Source organism: Oncorhynchus mykiss, chromosome 13 (assembly GCF_013265735.2).
Source record: "Oncorhynchus mykiss isolate Arlee chromosome 13, USDA_OmykA_1.1, whole genome shotgun sequence".
In the NCBI taxonomy this organism is placed as follows: domain Eukaryota; kingdom Metazoa; phylum Chordata; class Actinopteri; order Salmoniformes; family Salmonidae; genus Oncorhynchus; species Oncorhynchus mykiss.
In genome coordinates, this window is record NC_048577.1 from 23,751,266 (window position 1) to 23,773,015 (window position 21,750).

A 21,750-nucleotide genomic window follows, 5' to 3' on the forward strand; every position below is an offset into this window, starting at 1 on the left:
GATGAATACGGCTGCACAGTATTGTCTCTTATTGATGGCAGTTATATCGTTTAGGACCTTGAGCATGGCTGAGGTGCACCCATGACCAGCTCTGAAACCAGATTGCATAGCGGAGGTACGGTGGGATTCGAAATGGTCGGTAATCTGTTTGTTAACTTGCCTTTCAAAGACCTTAGAAAGGCAGGGTAGGATAGATATAGGTCTGTGGCAGCTTTCCAATCTTTGGGAATCTCAGACGATACGAAAGAGAGGTTAAAGAGGGTAGTAAAAGGGGTTGCAACAATTTTGGCAGATCATTTTAGAAAGAGAGGGTCCAGATTGTCTAGCCTGGCTGATTTGTAGAGGTACAGATTTTGCAGCTCTTTCAGAACATCAGCTATCTGGATTTGGGTGAAGGAGAAATGGGGGAGGCATGGGCGAGTTGCTGTGGGGGGTGTAGGGCTGTTGACTGGGGTAGGGGTAGCCAGGTGGAAAGCATGGCCAGCCATAGAAAAATGCTTATTGAAATTCTCAATAATAGAAGATTTATCGGTGGTAACAGTGTTTCCTAGCCTCAGTGCAGTGGGCATCTGGGAGGAGGTGCTCTTATTCTCCATGGATTTTACAATGTCCCAGAACTTTTGGGAGTTTGTGCTACAGGATGCAAATTTCCTAAATTTCCTAACTGCCTGTGTATATTGGTTCCTAACTTCCCTGAAAAGTTGCATGTGGCTATATCTGTTCCTGGTTCAACATTTTTTTGAATGGAGCATGCTTATTTAAGATGGTGAGGAAGGCACTTTTAAAGAATAACCAGGCATCTTCTACTGACGGGATGAGGTCAATATCCTTCCAGGATACCCGGGCCAAGTCGATTAGAATGGCCTGCTCGCTGAAGTGTTTTAGGGAGCGTTTGACAGTGATGAGGGGTGGTCGTTTGACCGCAGACCCATTACGGATGCAGGCAATGAGGTAGTGATCACTGAGATCTTGGTTGAAAACAGCAGAGGTGTATTTGGAGGGTAGGTTGGTTAGGATGATATCTATGAGGGTGCCTGTGTTTACAGATTTGGAGTTGTACCTGGTGGGTTCATTGATAATTTGTGTGAGATTGAGGGCATCAAGCTAAGATTGTAGGATGTCCGGGGTGTTAAGCATGTCCCTGTTTAGGTTACCAAGCAGCACGAGCTCTGAAGATAGATGGGGGGCAATCAATTCACATATGGTGTCCAGGGCACAGCTGGGGGCAGAGGGTGGTCTATAGGAAGCGGCAACGGTGAGAGGCTTAAGTAATGACACTTAACTCATGCAGGTCATAGTTTGTTATTGAGCCCAGACCTACCTGTCTTTCTCACTCCCCTCTCTCGCTGACTCTGTCTCTTTCTACAGACGATGAAGACGGAATGGGTGAGGGTGACAGTGAACGGAGGCCTCATTTCCCACAATTCTCGTATTCGGCCAGCGGACGAGAGTGAAGGTCATTGCCAGCCAACCAGCCAGTATTGTCCCCCCCGTCCCGCCGTGCGTCCGTTTCGAGGAAAACACGTAGCCATTGTAGGAAAAGTCTCCCCTCTTTTCTCCTTCTCTGTATTCGAGTGCAGACTGGGAGAAGTTGTCTTTTTAGGGACTGTAAAAGGGGTTTTGCACAGTGGGATAGACTCAAGCTGGTCTCTCCACACAAAAAAAGTATCTTACATTTTCAACGCTATATACTGCAGAAGGCAATGTTTTTGTTATGTATTTTTATCCGTCAGTATTAGGTTGTCGACCTGTTACGTTCTTTGTCTTTTTAAAATTTTAGTTTGAACTTTTTTGCACTTGGTTTGGAAGAGCCGTTCTAGGGAACAAAACCAAAAATGTTGCCTTATGTGTGCAGATGTTTCGTATCATACAGACAGGGTTTAGGTCGGGGGGCTCGTGGTTCATTCAAACAATTATTTTTCTCATATACAATGCCATGGCGGTGCACATTCTCCAATCCCATGGAAAACGAGAGTCACTATCTGCTAAAAACAACAAAAAAGACAGAACTGACCGTTTCTTTCATTCCAATTTCATTGTCAGTGTTATTACTTTTCATCCTTTTTGACCTTTTCATTTTCTGCCAGAGATTTCTACTTGGTTATTGTTTGACAGAAACACTAAACTGCCAGATACTGCACGGTTCACTCAGGCAACACAGAGCACAACCGCATTCAACTCAGCTACCAGTTTAGCTTTACACACCCATCAGGGAAAAGCTACTATGAATATACAAGCCTTTTTTGCGTCTTTTTCCACAGTCATTTGATTAATAACTTATTTTCATAGCTATAGAAAAAATAGTGGTATAGATGTTTACACAAGGAATGTGGCTTATACAGGTCCACCTTATGCTGTCATAACACACATGCTCACACACACACACACTCTCTAACATCAGAGCCAGCTCTGAGCTCTGCTGATATGGCTTGTGACAGACTATGAAATCTGTATCTGTAAAAAAAATTGAATCTCCCCATCAATCTTCCCAAAGCGACAATGTGGGCGGAAGGCATCAATAATCAGTAACCATGTCGGGTCACAGATCACGTGTAACTGAGCCATGAATATACTTGTGTATGATGATATGATGAGGACTGTGAGAATGGAGAGAGAAAAGGAAAGCAGTTCCCCCACGTTTTTTGATGTAAATATGCAATGCCTTTTTTTGTTCTTAGTGGCATCTTGGCCAGACATGAACTTTTGTGTGTGACTGTACTTCAAGCTTGCTGAGGAGAACCAAGACCGGAGGAAAAGGAAGACTGAGAATGACATTTTGGGTTAAAACAACGTAAACTACAACGTTAAAGACTGACTGGACGCTCCCATTTTGTGACTGGTGTCAGCGTCGCCTCGACCTGTCTTTCCAGAAGAGGTTTCCATGGAGACGAGACCCTTTTTCGCTGTTGGTCAAATAAATTGACACCCACTGTAATGTTTTCTTTTACCCGTTCAAGTGGGACCATGGTCAATTCTGCAGTGATATGTGGTTACATCAGGTCGTTATCATTCCCTTCCTTTTTTGTACCATAGTACTAGATTTATTTATGTTTGTGTCATTCTAGGCAGTGTTACCCAGTCTTGTTCAGAGTCAAAAAGGCACCTCTCTTTAAGCCGCTGAAGGATGATATTGTTGGATGCATTACTAAAGTCTGTTTTTTATCCAATTGTTTTTTGGATTGTTTGCTTGTTTGTTTTCTTACCAAAACATTAGGGCAAGAAACCAATAGTGAACTTGCAATGCCGTGGTAGTATTTATTTTGAATTAAATTAAAGAATACATTTCAGGGTTTTTCATGGCGTAAATCAGTGTTTTATTTTAATCCCCCCCGTCTGATATTTCAATGAGTGTGTACCCTTTGGAAAGCAATACCCTACACAATATTCAGCAAGGGTCTCATCCAGGGTCATGTTCATTAGGAACCAAATCAAATAAAACCGGGAGGAAGAAACTACTGGCGCATTCCCACTGGTATGTTTTTGGGTAAAACACTGGGGTAAATCTATTTTTCCATCTACGTGGGCCGGCACCCGTGTCTCACTGGACCATTGCTCCGACGGACATGCTCTGACTTGGAGCCAAGGCACTGGGTACTTTTTTAGCTTGAATTTACAAAGATGGTTAACTGAACTTTTACACCTCAAAAAGCAACAGTCTTGAATGATGCAGAGGTTTGTTATTCTGCTTGCCACAAGTCTTTAGTGTCACACACCTGATGGACAAAACACTAGAGCTTACATTAAAGGGACACATCAGGATTTTGGCAATGAGGCCCTTTATCTACTTTCCCAGAGTCACAAACTTGTGGATACAATTTTCTCTATGTCCAATATGAAGGAAGCTAGAGGTAGTTTCATGAGAAAATGCTAACTAGCGTTAGTGCAATGACAAGGTCTGTGGGTATCTGCTACCCATAGACCTCCAGTCATTGCGCTAACGCTAGTTAGTAAATGCGGTATCAATGGTTAGCAAGTCCCTTCAAACTACACGCAGAGACAAAAATGGTAGGCACGAGTTCCTGTGACCCCGGGGAAGTAGATTGCCAAAATCCTCACGTTTCCCTTTAACATAAAACATTGGTGTGGGGGTAAGTCAAAATGGAAAAGCACCATACCTGGACTTATGAAATAAAATGTTTTGGTTTTCTGTTCCAATTTTTTTTCCATTGTGTGCACAACTGAACATGTCCCAGGCCTTTATGTGGATGGGATTTACAATGGGGGAACATGATACTGATGGGAGACATCACATTCAAATATGTTCATTCATACAAAAAAAAAAGTATAGCATTGCTCTCATTTTGCCTACGGGACAATCCACAGGTAAACCATTTATTTTAAGGCTGAACAAAAACCTCTGTAAATCAATTGAGGGAAAAACACACAAAATACTGACCATAGACTACCCCTAAGCTATATAGAAGGGCTGTTCAATGTCTGACCTGGAGGGCCGAAACACTTCTGGTTTTCATCCTCTCCTAATAAGAGACTAATTCAGACTTGGGACACCAGGTGAGTGCAATTAACTTGGATTGTAGTTCTTTCCGTCAGCGGTGCCATTCACACCCAGTCCCTGCTACGGCTCTCAAAGACATGTATATCTAAGATCAGTTCAAGGCCTCAGCTCAGCGCACGTGCTGTACAGATTCAGTCATTTCAACATAATCTATTGAAAGAAAAACAAATATATTGACACTATCCATATCATCTAGAGATCAGTGGAACGGAGCCTAATAGGTGACGGTATGGCCCATCAGAAAGAACTAGGGCTCCTTTTGGCATCCTCAACAGCATCAGTGAGACGAGGCTCACTCCGGGATGGAGGGTGGCCAGTCCACATCTACAGACTGAGGAACGCACAGAGAGAGAAAGACTGAACTCATCAGAATCCTTTTGATTCACCTGCATGTTCAATCATAGTCCTGCAATGTTCTATATTTGTTTCCTTAGCTTGAAAGAACAGACTGATTTCAAGGTAAGGAAACAAATATCGAAATATGCTTAACTATCCCTTTATATTATGAATGAACTTTTCAACTGTGTCTCGCTATTTTTTTTATACAATAATCACTGTGCACAGTGTCTTATTTTAATATCCCACAAAAAAGTAGATACATTTATGGCAACTTTTAAAAAATACCCACATCAACGTCCAGCTCTAGGATATCAGTCTCAGTCTTCAGCATATCACACAGATTGGGCTTGGTGCGACCAAAGTCTCCGTGGACAAACTCCTTGATGTAACTGGGAACAGTTAAGGTACTGACATTGGGTGACTCGTTGATGATAAAAAAATAACATTTATTAATTTGTTATCGTGTGTGTGTAAGTATATCACTGTGAATGTCTCTCAACCTTAATACCTCCCTTTGTGTTTGGGTTTGTGTATGACTATTTGTGTATCTCACTGTTTTGCTTCTTACCTTACCTTACAGTGAAATGCTTACTTACGAGCCCCTAACCATGAAGGGTGAATCCTAACTTTTCCCTAAGTCCAACTTTTACATCGCATTGACGTCAACGGAGAAATAAGTGAACATTTGACTTACCTAAGAGGACGTTAGTATTCGCCCCCAACTGAATACATTCCCGAAGTGAAATGACCCCACTCTTGATCATCTCAAAGCCCTCCGTTGGTTCAAATCATCCAAAAGGGATGTCATAAACAACCTTACCCAAATACAGAAACGTGAAGACACTGGACCTCTTGAGCGATGCATTTCCTCGCTGGCCGTGTAGGGGGACAGGGGAACTTTCTAGAGACAGAAAATAAATATCACTAAGCAATGCATGCAGTTAGATTGTGAGTTCCCTCAAAAGAGTGAAGACAGAGAAACAGAAACAAAAAGCGAGAATAAAGTGACCACCTACTTTAGATTTACATTCTGTTGTGAGACAAACTAGAGATCAGAGAAAGGACCGTAACACCGAGAGACATGGAACGACAAAGAATGAGCAGCATGTCGCCATTGGTGACAAAAACATTTATGGAACTTATCAAAACCATTTATACCAATGACCCATTTTGTTCAAATGTCACGTGACATGGCTCCAATTGGCTTTTTCACTCACCTGTTTGTTCTTAGTTGGTCTGAAGCAGTCTGAACAGATGCCAGCCCTGAATGCAAGAATAAAGCAGAGAAGTAGAAATTAGTTTCGTAAAAATGGTACATTACATGTATTTTGCTGGTTCTCCATGCCTTTGCACCTATAAAATCTATCCATCAATCTGTCAGTCAATCAGTCCTTCCGCACATCCATCCATCCATCCATCTGGCTGTCTAGTCAATCTATTCATCTGGTCTATACCCTGAGGAGGAGTGTGCTTGGAGAACTTACAGGAAGTGGCAGTCTGAGTCCGTCTCTGGATGTGTGAACCCCACGCCCACCTCAAACTGTTCAGTTTGTCGACTGATCTGTGGGATAAAGAGGAAAATAAAATCAAATCAAGAATAAATATTTTCAGGAATGAATAGAATTTTGTCACTTACATTGGCTCTATTTGCCTTCATTTTACCGGGGTAAATTTACTAAGAGAACACTTCTCACATTACTAGCCTGAGTGCAAGTCTGTTTGTGCCGCAATGTCAACTCCCGGTCATGTTTTTCTTGTCAATGATAGCAATTGACTTGACAAGGCCACAAACAGATCTGGATCCAGGCTAGCTCATTACAGGTTATTTCTATAGATAGTTACTCTACAAGGCACTACTTGTTGAATAAGTATTTTTCAACAGTGGTGTCCGACCCATCAGCATGTGAGGCCACTGGATGGCTACTTCCGGGTCACTGGTCACTGACCTTGGTCACCACAGGTACGCCACCAAGCTCTTTGGACATCAGACCCTGTATGGTCCACTTGAAGGCCTCCTTCACCTGGATGACATCATCCTATCTGTTGTTTCATGTAGTGAATCTGTTATTCAATGCGTTTGTATGGGCTAATAGCAGTAAGGCCAAATAACATTTTTCATTCAAAAAATGTGTTAATATATTGTTGGGATACTTCAAGGGGTCTTTAAAATTCAAAATCAAATAGCTAAATGATCCTTGGTATGACCTCCTTAAGACAATTCCATATAGCTTAGTAGAACCCCGCCCTCCCCTCCCCCTCCCCCCCTTAGACTCTTATGGGTTAAGACATGACATGTTAGAAAAGGTAAAGATGTGTGTTCATAATATAGTAATGAACACTGTAATATTTCAATGTTTTGGAGTGATGTGATGATACTTTGGGATTAGAATTATTTATTTAACGGAAAGAAATCAGGCTAGATAGATGGACGCCACTCTGGTGAAGCGAACTTACCTCACTTCCTTCTTTACATGCAGCCAACAAGAGTGCTGTAGGGGTGTGGCAGAGAGAGAGGAGGGTACATGTTCAGAAATGTCCTGAGTAACATCCTGTCTGTTTACAAGCATCCGTCATGCTCACCTTAATGGGAATGCCACATCTGTAGAAACAATGGCTTTCGGGATTGCACTTTAGTCTACTCTAGTCTCTATACTAGACAGAAGCAGTACCACTAACTATGAGGTAACTATGCCCTCTAATGGCCAACCCAGGGACAAGATACTGCATTATTGACTGTAAAGTAGTCTCGCACTGCCACACATCACACTGAATAGAACGACTGTGGTCCAGGCTATACTGATCGTGTGGCTATGACAGAATCAACTGAGCTTCAAATAATCATACTTTTCTATTGAATGGAAGTTGTTTTGAGACAAACCATTTGAATATACTGTAAGCCAACACTTCCTTTGGCCGCCTTTCCTTCCAGTTCTCTGCTGCCAATGACTGGACGAATTGAAAAAGAATCACTGAAGCTGGAGTCTTATATCTCCCTCTCTAACTTCAAGCATCAGCTGTCAGAGCAGCTTACCGATTACTGTACCTGTACGCAGCCAATCTGTAAATAGCACACCCAACTACCTCATCCCCAGATTGTTATTTATCCTCCTGCTCTTTTGCACCCCAGTATCTCTACATGCACATCATCATCTGCACATCTATCACTCCAATGTTAATGCAAAATTGTAATTATTTCACCTCTATGGCCTATTTATTGCCTTACCTCGCTACTCTTCTACATTTGCACACACTGTATGTAACGGATGTGAAACGCTAGCTTGGTTAGCGGTGGTGCGCGCTAAATAGTGTTGCAATCGGTGACGTCACTTGCTCTGAGACCTTGAAGTAGTAGTTCCCCTTGCTCTGCAAGGGCCGCGGCTTTTGTGGAGCGATGGGTAACGATGCTTCGTGGGTGACTGTTGTTGATGTGTGCAGAGGGTCCCTGGTTCGCGCCCGGGTATGGGCGAGGGGACGGTCTAAAGTTATACTGTTACATGTACATAGATTTTTCTATTGTGTCATTGACTGTACGTTTGTTTATGTGTAACTCTGTGTTGTTTTTGTCGCACTGCTCTATCTTGGTCAGGTCGCAGTTGTAAATGAGAACTTGTTCTCAACTGGCCTACCTGGTTAAATAAAGGTGAAATAAAAAGCTGATAGCTACACAATTGCGTGACATCAGTTATCAGCTAAGGCCTACAATATAACCACTGACCTCTCTGACAGACAGCTGGGCCGGCAGGGAGACGGACAGTACCATCGTGTCAAACTGGTAGTTTTTGGCCTTCACCACATCCGATATCTGCACACACAAAAACAGTGTCATGAATCCCCCCAAATTCCATTGTTGGTTCAGTCCTCCTAGGCCTCAAGCTGTGGTAATTGAGGCAGATTCTGGTAGACTGGAGCATTGATTGACGATGATGGAGTATTTGATCACTAGGCAGATACAAAGGTCTTTCTTATTTTAATCTTCAACGTTGTGTCCTAAACGGTACCCTATTCTCTATATAGTGCACTACTTTTGACCAGGGTGTCATTTGGGACGTACCTAAAGACATACTTAGTCATGGGTATCATGTAAAACAACAGTGGCTCCGAATGCAATAGGATTAATAGTGACCAAACACACCTTTATGGCATAGGCTTCATCACAGAACTCCTGTAGAACTCCCAGGCACACCGCACACACGTCCGAGTCCGCTGGCTCGGAGTCGCCTTCCTCCATCACCGCGGGAACCACGGCAGAGTCGCCTTCTGATTGGACGTCCGTCTCCGCCGCATCCATCTTAATTTTTTTACGAGGGGGGTCTTCTGTGTGCTGCTCCAGCACGGCTGCATCTTGGGATTCGTTATTCTCTGAATCACTGATGAAAGCACAAAGCTCCTTTGCTGTATCTTGAGCAGGACAAACAGAAAAACATTATTCAGCATCAAAAAAATATATTCAAATGTCTGCCAGCAGTTCAGTTCACCCAATATATGGTTAGATCACGGGCACAATTATTCTAAAGGAGAATACTCAGGTTACCTACAAAGTAGCGTCTGCCACAGGCTTTCACGCAAAGCCTTAAGCCGAGACTACCTACAAAAAAGAATGTTGGAGCTACTTAACTGTCTTTGCACTTGAATCTGAAATGTCTGTATGTCTGTCCCTGCTTTAAGTACAAAGACAATCCAATGCAGCAAAAGCACTGACCTCATAAGACTGGCGGTAGGCTGACTGCACCCCCAAGCAGCAGAACCTCAGGACACAGCGGGCACAGCATCCAGCTTCCAGCAGCTTCTTCACTATTGGTCTATATTTCTCCTTCAGGGGCAACATAATACAGCTGTAAAATGGACAGAGATCACAGATGAATGAGATCAGTAAGAAAGATGAAAGTACACTTATGTCTGGCAAACCTACTACAACAAGTTAGCTGACAGAGTTAAGTAGAATCAGTACTACTGTAGGTTATCTAAGAGTAATATAATATGCACATCACAATGCTAATAACATATCACACACTGTAGGGTGAGGTTACAATCATTGGTAGCTGAAGCAAAGCTTGCATGCACACTTTGCATTACAAAGATAGATATGGGGGCTATAATCTCTGTTAACTCAGAAGTAAAATCTCATGTGTACTACTGTACAATACTGGAAAAGGCTGCTTGCTCTGAGACCTGTCTACACATTGCTAGCACTAGGTCACACTCGCAGCCCTGTGTGGATGTTGATGCATTTGATGTTATGATGTGCTGCTAGTTCTTAAGGTAGCTAGTTAGCTTTATCTGAGAACACAAATAAGCACAAGCTTACGAACCTTGAATGGCAAATGAATTACAGTATTTGTACGATAATCAGATGTCTATGTAGAGCAAGAACACAGTTCAGTCAAAGATGGTTTCAAAACTCTGTGGTTCAGTCATTTGGTTTCTCAGCATGCAGCAAATGTTACAGGAACATGACTTCATCAGAAGTAGACAAAACTAGTCGAATCAGATAGATTAATATATTGATGAGGGTGGACATTATCATTTTGATCAACACCACAGGTCCCTTTAATTGTATACAATATCACTACCAGTACCTTAAATATGAATATATATATGCATTCGATGCACACAGTGACCTACTAGCCTTGTCTCATCCCAACATATAAAACCGCAAGGCAAATTGTTGGACATCTAAAACGTCATATCAAGGCGCCTTCGAAGTTGACAGGAGGGTCCTTTTTCTACAAGAGTCGAAACCGGTGGCTCTGGAAGGTTCTAGTCAGAGCGGGAGATAAATCTGAATCTCAACCCATCTGAAGTCGAGCAGCCGTTTCTGTGTTTTGGGGTACAGCTGTCCCCATCATAAGTATTTTAGTCAAATATTCCGTCGAAAATAAGCAATGGCTGCACCAAAGATGCCAAGTGGTGGGATGAAAAACAAAGGACGAGGGGCATATGTAGACCGTGACAAGCCAGCACAGATTCGGTTCAGTAACATCTCCGCAGGAAAAGGTAAACTACAAATACAGCATTCGTATTGCGTTGTTGGACGAATAACTGACCCCACAGTGAGTTGCCATAGCATCAGCTGCTGCGACACTCCCTTTGCTAATGAATGGATGCTACTGCTGGCTCAGTATGGGCAGTGTAACCGTTAGCCACAAGTTGGTACCCAGTTAGCTAGCATGACTCCACAAGAATCTGTTACAGAGCAAATCATTATTCTGTACACCCTTCATGCAGCACCAAACACTATTGTGATTGACATTAGTGCACTAGCTAAACTAGCCATTAGTTGCTTAGATTTGTTGGGATCAAGAATTGGCCAAATGAACTGTCATGAACATCCATGTATGTGCTCTTTAACCAATAGTCGTTTGGGGTCCCCTTGTCTGCCTCAGTAGTCAAGCAGTAAACATTTTCTATAGAAGGTATCCTACTGTTAGATGGGTAGGTCTTCTTTGTGAAAGTAACACCTCTTTTGGGTTGACAGCTGTCGCTGAATGCATCAGAACCAGCCTTGGCCCCAAGGGCATGGATAAAATGGTAATTAAATGTAACCATTTACATCAACTTCTCATCACCATCTCTCAAGGTTTGGTCATTTTGTCTGTAACTAAAAGAGGAATTGATTCTTACAGATTCAGGATGGGAAGGGTGACGTGACCATCACCAATGACGGGGCCACCATCCTGAAACAGATGCAGGTGCTGCACCCTGCAGCCAAGATGGTAAGGTTTGAGAGAAAGGAGCTGGGGATATGTTTCTGTGCTGTCCTCTACAATTGTTGCTCTAGCCAAATACTGCTCTAGCCATCACTAGCCGGCTACCAGCCGGTTACTCAACCCTGCACCTTAGAGGCTGCTGCCCTATATACTGCTGCCCTTCAGAAAGTATTCAGACCCCTTGACTTTTTCCACGTTTTGTTATGTTACAGCCTTATTCTAAAATTGATTAAATATATATTGTTTTCAGCAGTCTACACACAATACCCCATAATGACAAAGCGAAAACAGGTTTTTAGAAATGTTTGCAAATGTATTAAAAATAAACCAATACCTTATTCAGACACTTTTCTATGATACTCGCAATTAATTTCAGGTGCACCCTGTTTCCATTGATCATCCATGAGATGTAATACAACTTGGAGTCCACCTGTTGTAAATTTAAATTCATTGGACATGATTTGGAAAAGCATATACCTGTCTATATAAGATCCCACAGTTGACAGTGCCATGTCCAAGCAAAAACCAAGCTGTGAGGTTCGAAGGAATTGTCATTGGCGCTCCGAGACAGGATTGTGTCGAGGCACAGATATGGGGAAAGGTACCAACAAAAATTCTGCTGCATTGAAGGTTCCCAAGAACACAGTGGCCTTCATCATTCTTAAATGGAAGAAGTTTGGGCGATATTAGTTAAATGCCAACATTGGTATCGGCCTGCTGTGTGCTGTGGATCGAGCAGTCAACAAGTTGCGCAGTCATTTGAAAGATTAAGAAAATTTTGGCGAAACAACTCAAAGGCCAAATCCCTTAAAGCCTAGATAATGGAATTCATTGCCCTTGACAATCAACCGTTTTGTCGTGGGTGAAGTTGGCTTTCGCCGACTGGTCAAGCACCTGTACACACTAAGTGCGCTGTTTTTCAGATGTTGCCCAACCGGAGTTACACAGTAATAGCTTCACGACATGCATACCATGGAACGCCATTTGGGTCTTTTGCGTGTCACAAAATATACAGTAACACTGTCTAAGCTGCACAAAAAAAGTCTGCAAACACCGGCCACAAACAATGTTTACAATACCATGTTGGTAATAAAGCATCATTTGTTTGACCGCAACTTCTGGGGTAGCTAGCTTTAGCTTGGTAGATAGCTAGCACCCATACAACCAGCCTGAAAACAATGACCAGTAGGAACTGCAGTAATTTTAATTTATTCTTAGCAATGATTTAGAAATCCTTGTAACTATTAGCTAGGTTGCCACTTGTTGTTCACCTATTGAAATTGAACTTCAATTAATTGAAAATAAATAGCTAGCCAGCTACTTAACACTGTTGCCCAAAGCTAACGTTATAAGCAGCCAGCTAGCTTCATCTGGCTAGTGAGGCTCGACCAGACCGGGTTATGTGTTGTGAAGCTAGCCACAAGGATTAGGCACAATAGTGGAATTTGCGTTTTGCCATTGGAACACAGGAGTGATGGTTGCTGATAATGGGCGCCCCTCTCAAAAACAAGGACATTTCTAAGTGACCCCAAACTTTTGAACAGTAGTGTATGACTATCATCTGCATATAGATAGAACTTTGCTGGTTGCATCCCATTTCCCAAATCATTAATACAAATTAAGAACACAGGTGCTAAAATAGAACCCTGGGGCACACTTCTGTTAATCTCCAGAAAGCTAGACTTGTGATTGTCAGTATATACCCATTGTGTTCTGTCAGAAAGATAGTTCCTAAACCAATTTACTGCCCCTTCACTGAGACCGACGTTTGAGTCTAGCTAGCAACAATTCATGGTCAACTGAATCAAAGGCCTTTGTGGATTATTATCAAACAGAGCAGCGCGATGTTGCTTTTCATCAAGCGCATTAATGATGTCATTTGCCACTGCCATAGCTGCAGTTGTGGTGCTGTGCCCCAAGCTAAAGCCAGACTGAACCCCACTCAGTATGTTCTTTTCAATTTAGAAGTTTAACTGAGTTCACTAGGGATTCATAGACTTTGGCCAGGGTAGGTAGTTTAGAGAGAGGACGATAGTTATTAGCATCTGAGGGATCTCCACCCTTTAGCAGTGGGACGGCATAAGCTGATTTCCAAATGCTGGGTATGGAATTGGTCAAGAGGGCCACGAGGGCCTATATCATATTCACGAGGGCCTATATCATAGTGGACTGTAACAGAGCTTACAATTGAGGCCTGGGCTACACCATTATCAAAAACTGAACCAGCAGATATTAAGTGCTTGCATTTGTAGGTCTAGCTTGAGCCCAAGAGATTTCTCTTTCTAATTAATTCTGCCAAGTTCTCTGAACACCGGGGATTGTCCCTTCCACTGATTCTTAATGTCTTCACAGGGGCATGCTTATCACAAATCAACACAAATTTCATATAAAAATAGTTCCAGGCAGTGTCAGTCGGGAATCAGACTTAATATTGACAGTATGATACAGATCATGTAAAAACGCTTGCTCATCAAACTGTCTAAAATGTCGTTTTTTTTTTTGTTTAAAAAAATAAATATGTGTTTGGCTTTGGTCATATTTTTGTTTGTATTTCTAACACACGCAATTGCACAGTGATCACTGACATTACAGAATATCCCAGTCCATGTGTATTTGTGAGGGGTATTCGTTAGAAGAATGTCCAATAGCGTTGATTTGTTAGGTGCTCTGGGATTCGGTCTTGTAGGCGCATTAATTAATTGAGCGAGATTCAGAGTCACAAGGTTCTTTTAAGAGTCTGGTACAGATGTAAGCATGTCCCAGTTCAAATCTCCTAAAAGATTGCATTCAGAGTCATTTTGCTTGTGCAGGACATCAAGAGTTAAGTGCGTCCCTCGACGCCGGGGGCGGTCTGTCACAGCCAACTACAGTGACGTGGGAGTCCTTATATAAGGTCACTTTAACCGCAAGCAATTCAAAATGTTTGGCTTTGGTAATCGAGGGTAATTTCCGAGGTGTTCAACTCGGATATCACATAAGTTGCAACCCCTCCTTTACTCATCCGATCGTTCTAAAAACCCTGTACCCATCAATAGAAATCAAGTTATTTGACAGTTTTCTTTAGCCAAGTTTCTGAATAAACCATTGCGTCTGCATTTGTCGTTTTGGCCCATATTCTAATCATGTCTATTTTGGGATTTCTGACATGCAAGAGGCCAAAACCTGCTCTGTTTTTCAAATCATGAATCGGTAGAAATTGCATGGTATCTTATCGGCCCAGGGTTTGGTCGCACATTACCAGAGATCAACAGTAAAAACATAACACTTTATCTGTTGCCCAGTGTGTGAGGACTTGGTGGAGCCAGCACCATTGTCAGTCAATAAAACTAACAGTCTTTTGACACAAAGTCATTCAACAGTTTGAGATTTTGGAAGTATGCCATAGTGTAGGTCCAGTTGCGTTTAAGAGGGGCACAAATGTAATTGCAGAGAGACCGAGTTCCTGGTGGTATTGACATGATGGTCTCTGAGTGTTTGCAAATTGTAGGGCATAAGGCGACGTTAATTAATTCAGCCTATTTAATCCAGGATGGCATTGAGTAAAGAGCAGGCACAGTAACCGATACAATGCCGGCTTGAGCGGTATTTCAGCACAGGTGTGCAACGACCCGTAGACGTTGTGTAGAACAATGTAGATTTTCCCACGGTGCATTAGGTTTTCCAATCCAATAGCCGCTTCTCCGCTCCTAGCCTTCAGTGTGCACCTGTGCTCGCGCAGCAGGCCCGGCGTGCAGACAGACGCTCCTGACTCGGCGAGCTCCAACTCCAGAAAGGTGTAGGGAAAAAATTAAGGCCTTCTCAATCCGAAATCTTTGTACAAGTAAATTTCGTAAAATGCTGATCTAAAAAAGTAATAGTTGTTATATACAGCAGCCACCTTCACATAAATGATTTGCTTCAGTAAACAGGATCAGGGTCATTTAAAACAACTCTTGACTCCTCTCAAAGATCAGACATACAAACGGACAGACTGATTGGCAACCATCTTGGATTGGACAGTGATGCAAATAGAATTATGCCATACTTTTATTTTGAAGGATAACCACAAAGTCCACTTGTTGCTAATCCTTATTGTGGCTAGCTTCACATAGATGGGTCCGACCACCATTAATCAAATAAGAACAGTATTATAAATTAGGGGCAAAATGTGTGTTGGTGCATAACTATTCTGAATACTTCTCAAATGCACTGTAGACATAAAATCACTAGCCACTTTAATAATCAAATTTGTTTTGGTCACATACAGATGTTGTAGCGACGTGTTAGTGAAATAACGCACAGGAGAGAAAATACTGTAGCGCGCTGGTCACTAACGTTTACATACTGCTTTACTCATGTCGTATGCATTATATTCTACTGTGTTTTAGTCAAAGCCACCCCGACATTGCTCGTCCTAATATTTATATATAGTAATTCCATTCTTTTACTTTTAGAATTGTGTGAATTGTTAGATACTACTGCACTGTTGGCGCTAGGAACACAAGCATTTCGTTACATCAGCAATGACATCTAAGTATGTGACCAATAACATTTTATTTGAACATCCGGCAGGGGACTGTCATTTGAGCTAAAATTCAACATTTCTTTAAAGGTTATTTCTGAAAGGCATCTTTGGGGACTTTCCTTTCTAGCTTCTGTCCCTTTTAAGAGATCATCAATATCAGGAGTTTGACGCTGTGTTTTGCCTGTTTGTCTTTCAGATGGTGGAGCTGTCCAAAGCACAGGATATTGAGGCTGGTGACGGCACTACCTCGGTGGTGGTGATTGCTGGTGCCCTGCTTGACGCATGCGGCAAGTTGCTTCAGAAGGGTAAGTGACGTGGAACCAATGGCATCGTTGACGATCTCCAGGACCAGGCTTGCTGACTCCTGGATTACACAATAAACTCCTAGGCCAGAATCTGTTCTGAGTCCCTGCTTCCTAAAGCTTTAATACTAACTGCCTGCTCTCTGCTTATCCACCAGGTATCCACCCCACCACTATCTCTGAGTCGTTCCAGAAGGCGGTGGACAAGGGCGTCGAGGTGCTGACGGGCATGAGCCAGCCGGTACTCCTGAGCGACCGCGAGACACTGCTGAACAGTGCCACCACCTCTCTGTGCTCCAAGGTGGTGTCGCAGTACTCCAGCCTGCTAGCGCCCATGAGCGTGGACGCCGTGATGCGCGTCATCGACCCGGCCACCGCCACTGGCGTGGACCTGCACGATATCCACATTGTCAAGAAGCTGGGGTGAGGAGGGAGGGGAAGGCTGGTGGGTCCAGATTATGTGCTCACTGCTGTAAATTGTTCTGGATAAGAACGTCTGCAAAAGGACTTAAATGTTAGAAAACAACCCTGTTTGTAATCCTATTTTGACTTCTGGGTCATGTTCATTAGGGCACGCAACAGGAGATGTTGAAACATTTTGCAACGGAAAATTTGCTTTTCTTATTAGAAAAGTCCAGATAGTCCCTCCTTCCGCAGTTCCTTTTCTGCCATTAGGTGTGTAATGAACATGATCCAGCAGTAGACCCTAGGCTACTAATGTAGGATCAGTGTTGTACTAATACCATACCTTTCCTAAAGCTTTTGACAGCTTCCTACAGTTGAAAGTCAGTTTGGATAGGCACATTTTCACTCCCCAGTTCTCTCTCTGTGGGGATGTGGACATGTCTGATGTGCCAGATCAATCTCAGGCGGTCAATTAGCAGAATGGCTCCACTTTGCTTTCCCTGCCAGTCACCTTCTGACAAGCTATCGCAACAAAATTGTAATTGTGTAATCAGCAACAAAACCATACTGATGTCCTACTTGAGTGTTTTTCCTTGTGCATGGATGGACACACATTTATCTGATCTTAATCGACAACGCAAATGATTGCGTTTAAAAAACAACATTTAATTAATTATTTTGCCTTATGGTCGAGAACCTTTGTTTGGAATCAGCCAGGTAGAAACTGCTGCCCTTAGACAGATGTTCTACCCATAATGACCTAATGTGTGTTTCTCTGCAGTGGGACCATTGATGACTGTGAGCTGGTGGATGGCCTGGTGCTGACCCAGAAGGTGGTCAACTCCAGCGTGTCCCGTGTGGAGAAGGCCAAGATCGCCCTCATCCAGTTCTGCTTGTCCCCGCCGAAAACTGATGTAAGTCCATCACATCACAAACTGACTGTTTGTCTCCGTGAAATTGGCTTCCATGTTTGTCAATGTCCCTGACGTTATGGTGGACGATTCATTTTTTATCTGTTCGCTTTCTTACCCCTCAATCTTCACATTTTCTTACAATTGTTTTGTTATTCTTTCTCCGTATTATTATTATTATTATTATTATTATTTTATTGTTATGTCCCTCATGTCGTAATCCAGATGGACAACCAGATAGTAGTGTCAGACTATGCCCAGATGGACCGTGTGCTGCGCGAGGAGCGCGCCTACATCCTCAACCTGGTCAAACAGATCAAGAAGGCGGGCTGCAACGTCCTGCTCATCCAGAAGTCCATCCTCAGGTAACACCCGACGCATTATCACCGTCATGGCATTGCGTTACATCATCACCGTCATGGCATCGATTCACTTTGTCCAATTGCTCTCACAATGTCTAGAAATGTATTTGAGTGTAATCAGAAAGGCAGGTATTAGCACTGTTACCATGGGTTCCTCTGTATATTATACTCTTCCCATAGGTGGACCTCCTGTCTGCATGCTATCTTGATCACTGGATGACATGGTTAAAAAAAAATAGTTCCGTACTTCTTTCAGAGATGCTCTGAGCGATTTGGCCCTCCACTTCCTGAACAAGATGAAGATCATGGTGGTCAAGGAGATCGAGAGGGAGGATATTGAATTCATCTGCAAGGTATAAAAATAAATCACATTATTGGTCTTTACTTTGTAGTTCATGATATTCTGTTATAGCCAAAGGCTGACTGTTGAATCTGAATTCACTTTTCACCCCTACAGACCATTGGCACCAAGCCCATCGCCCACATTGATCAGTTCCTTCCCGAGATGATGGGCACCGCCGAGCTGGCAGAGGAGGTCAGCCTGGATGGCTCTGGCAAGCTGGTCAAGGTACGCTAATTCACTTAAACTAATCTCAATCTTTCCCAGGCTTGGATACGAGACTGCTTTCTTGCTGCCATCACAACTATGCAAGAAAATACTCTTATTCTAATGCTAATACCCTTGGAATGTTTTAAGTGGTCATTGAAAACAGTGATGATTTTAGGCATTGCATGTAGCCTATGTGTATTCCAACCTCCATGAATGAAAAAATGTTCATTGTAATTTCGTTTTTAAGGTTTTAGAAAAGCATATTCTAAGATGACTTTGGCATGTGTCTGATCGCTGTTTCCCAATGAAAGTCAATTAATGCTGTTTCTCTCTCTGGCCTGTTCGTCTCTATAGATCACAGGCTGCACCAGCCCTGGTAAGACAGTCAGCATCGTGGTGCGCGGATCCAACAAGCTGGTGATTGAGGAGGCGGAGCGCTCCATCCACGATGCTCTGTGTGTCATCCGCTGTCTGGTGAAGAAGAGGTATGGTGCTGCGGCCACTCTGGTCAGCTGTCTGAGCAACAATAGCCTCTGTAGATGCATGCCGTGATAATGTGGAATAATTACATAGACAAGTAAGCACAAGTCCCTCTAAGCTTTGCCCACTCGTGGCTGTCCATGTCACAAGTGGCCATTTCCGGGGGACAGAGCAACCCTCTCTTCAACCTGGGTCAGGGGCTTCACCTCTGGCTCTGGACCTGTTGAGAGGAACATAATACTCTGAAGGACTGCAACTACACCTAAAATGGCTGTGAAGGATGTGCACTTTGTCCTTTTTAAAGAGCTTAGCAGACCTTGTGATCCCAATAGATCTTGAAACCAAACATTGATATTTCTGTTTTGATATCAACCATTTTTGTCAGATCTAAAATGCCCTCTTTTATAACAGAAGAAGTGGGGCCACACCAGTATCCAGCTTACCAGTCATTTGCAATAAACTATTTTCTATGCAGTCATTAAATTCCTTGTTTGGGTAACTTACGTACCATTCAGAAGTTTGGACTCATTCAAGGGTTCTTTATTTTTAATTTTTTTACATAGTTCATGTCTTCACTATTATTCTACTATGAAATAACACATGGAATCATCTAGTAACCAAGAAAGTGAATCTCAATATAATTTTATTTTTTGTTTAACAAAGTAGCCACCCTTTGCCTTGACAGCTTTGCACACTCTTGGGATTATCTCAACCAGCTTCATGAGTTAGTCACCTGGAATGCATTTCAATTAACAGGTGTGCCTTGTTCATTTGTGGAATTTTCCTTCCTTAATGCGTTTGAGCCAATCAGTTGTGTTGTGACAAGGTAGCGGTGGTATACAGAAGAAAAAAGACCAAGTCCATATTATGGCAAGAACAGCTCAAATAAGCAAAGAGAAACGACAGTCCACCATTACTTTAAGACATGAAGGTCAGTCAATGCAAAAAAATTCAAGAACTTTGAACATTTCTTCAAGTTCAGTTGCAAAAACCATCAAGCGCTATGATGAAGCTGGCTCTTATGAGTACTGCCACAGGAAAGGAAGACCCTGAGTTACCTCTGCTGCAGAGGATAAGTTCATTAGAGTTACCAGCCTCAGAAATCGGCAATTAAATGCACCTCAGATTGCAGCCCAAATAAATGCTTCACAGAGTTCAAGTAACAGACTCATCTCAACATCAACTGTCAACTTCAGAGGAGACTACGTGAATCAGGACTTTATGGTCAAATTATTGCAAAGAAACCACTACTAAAGGACACCAATAGGAAGAATTGCTTGGGCCAAGAAACACAAGCAATGGACATTAGACCGGTGGAAATCTGTCCTTTGGTCTGAGTCCAAATTTGAGGTTTTTGGTTCTAACCACCGTGCCTTTGTTAGATGCAGAGTAGGTGAACGGATAATCTCTGCATGTGTGGTTCCCACAGTGAAGCATGGAGGTGGTGTGGTGGTGCTTTGCTGGTGACACTCAGGGATTTTTATTTAGAAGACAGCCTAATTGATATTTGCTGTCACTAGTTTGTTTCTCTTTCCCTTGACTGATGCCTTTTCTCTCCCTCCCAGGGCTCTGATCGCCGGTGGCGGTGCTCCTGAGATCGAGCTGGCCCTGCGCCTGGCTGAGTACTCCCGCACGCTGCCAGGCATGGAGGCATACTGCGTGAGGGCCTACGCAGACGCCCTGGAGGTGGTGCCGTCCACACTGGCCGAGAACGCCGGCCTCAACCCCATCTCCACTGTCACAGAGCTCCGCAATAGGCACGCCCAAGGCGAGAAGACTGCCGGGATCAATGTCCGCAAGGTACGGCCCTGCCACTCTCTCCTGGATTCTGTTTTGTTTTATGCCTATTTTCACCCTGCCATAGTTTGTTCTCAGGATGCAATGTTGAACATTCAGATTTAGAACAAATGTGATTGTCTCGTGAGGCTAGAGTCACGCCGTGACAACACCTCATTGTCCTGGTGTGCTCGCAGTAAACCTATTTGCCTATTCATCGACTGTAGTCTCTTGTGTCCCAGCCATTCACCAGCTCGATACAGAACCTCCGTTTTGACAGTTTGTCATTAAGATTTACATTAATGCAGTTGCATACCAGATATGCGATTGTCTTATCATGTAGAATAGGGAATTGACTCGTCTCCCCATTCCTCTCCCTCTCTCAGGGCGGTATCTCCAACATTCTAGAGGAGCTGGTGGTGCAGCCTCTGCTGGTGTCTGTCAGCGCTCTGACCCTCGCCACCGAGACGGTCCGCAGCATCCTCAAGATTGACGACGTGGTAAGAGACCAGACAACCCTCTGGTGTCACTAGTGGAGATCTGCCCTCTAATTCAACCTGCATTACATCTTGTATGCCCATTTTAGTATGGAACACAGCACCAGAAAAAACGCACAACACTATATAAATTGCTCTAATAATTGAAAGCCCCCCTCCTTTCACTTAAACTGTGTCCTAATAAGGTAATAAGATTTTCCCCTTTCTTGCAGGTGAACACCCGATAAGGAGTTACGAGGAGATTTGTCGATGTAGCAAGAACCCAGCCTGTGTTACTGCACGTGCTTGTGCCACAAGGAGTCATAGGACCGGCAGCTTGCTAAGACCCGTATGTCCAGAAGTCCTCTGTAGTTTAATAAAACAGTTCTTTTTTTGACACACCATGTTTTTGTTGTGTACTT

General features: G+C 43.1%; 3 protein-coding genes across 6 annotated transcripts in view; 2 read left to right on the plus strand and 1 right to left on the minus strand.

The window, feature by feature from the left end:
- LOC110486000 (RAC-gamma serine/threonine-protein kinase) overlaps positions 1-3,292 on the plus strand; it is a 25,877-nt gene extending 22,585 nt beyond the window's left edge. For both annotated transcript variants that reach the window (XM_021557274.2, XM_036940650.1), the window contains one exon: positions 1,369-3,292. In XM_021557274.2, coding sequence (XP_021412949.1) covers positions 1,369-1,454 — 86 coding nt within the window. In that variant the 3' untranslated portion in view covers positions 1,455-3,292. The remainder of the gene's footprint in view (positions 1-1,368) is intronic.
- Positions 2,894-10,535, minus strand: LOC110486002 (tRNA pseudouridine synthase Pus10). Of its 3 annotated transcripts, none has more exons than XR_002468021.2 (10): positions 10,165-10,535; positions 9,555-9,687; positions 8,988-9,253; positions 8,571-8,657; positions 7,310-7,344; positions 6,802-6,876; positions 6,340-6,416; positions 6,073-6,118; positions 5,145-5,756; positions 2,894-4,847 (listed from the first exon to the last, which is right to left on the minus strand). XR_002468021.2 is itself a non-coding variant. In XM_021557278.2 (5 exons), the coding sequence occupies exons 3-5, from the start codon at positions 9,141-9,143 to the stop codon at positions 7,306-7,308; spliced, it is 282 nt and encodes a 93-aa protein (XP_021412953.2). In that variant the 5' UTR covers positions 9,144-9,253; positions 9,555-9,687; positions 10,165-10,535; the 3' UTR covers positions 7,126-7,305. The 3 variants fall into 3 exon arrangements, 1 of the variants encoding a protein (XP_021412953.2); XR_002468020.2 differs by having other exon boundaries at positions 6,802-6,895; XM_021557278.2 differs by lacking the exons at positions 2,894-4,847; positions 5,145-5,756; positions 6,073-6,118; positions 6,340-6,416; positions 6,802-6,876 and having other exon boundaries at positions 7,126-7,344.
- LOC110485999 (T-complex protein 1 subunit delta) lies at positions 10,521-21,732 on the plus strand. Its single transcript, XM_021557273.2, has 13 exons — positions 10,521-10,849; positions 11,331-11,383; positions 11,479-11,568; positions 16,263-16,371; positions 16,527-16,791; positions 17,555-17,687; positions 17,910-18,049; positions 18,303-18,399; positions 18,504-18,614; positions 18,951-19,081; positions 20,642-20,876; positions 21,239-21,352; positions 21,562-21,732. The coding sequence occupies exons 1-13, from the start codon at positions 10,738-10,740 to the stop codon at positions 21,574-21,576; spliced, it is 1,605 nt and encodes a 534-aa protein (XP_021412948.1). The 5' UTR covers positions 10,521-10,737; the 3' UTR covers positions 21,577-21,732.
- The last annotated feature ends 18 nt before the right edge of the window (positions 21,733-21,750 follow it).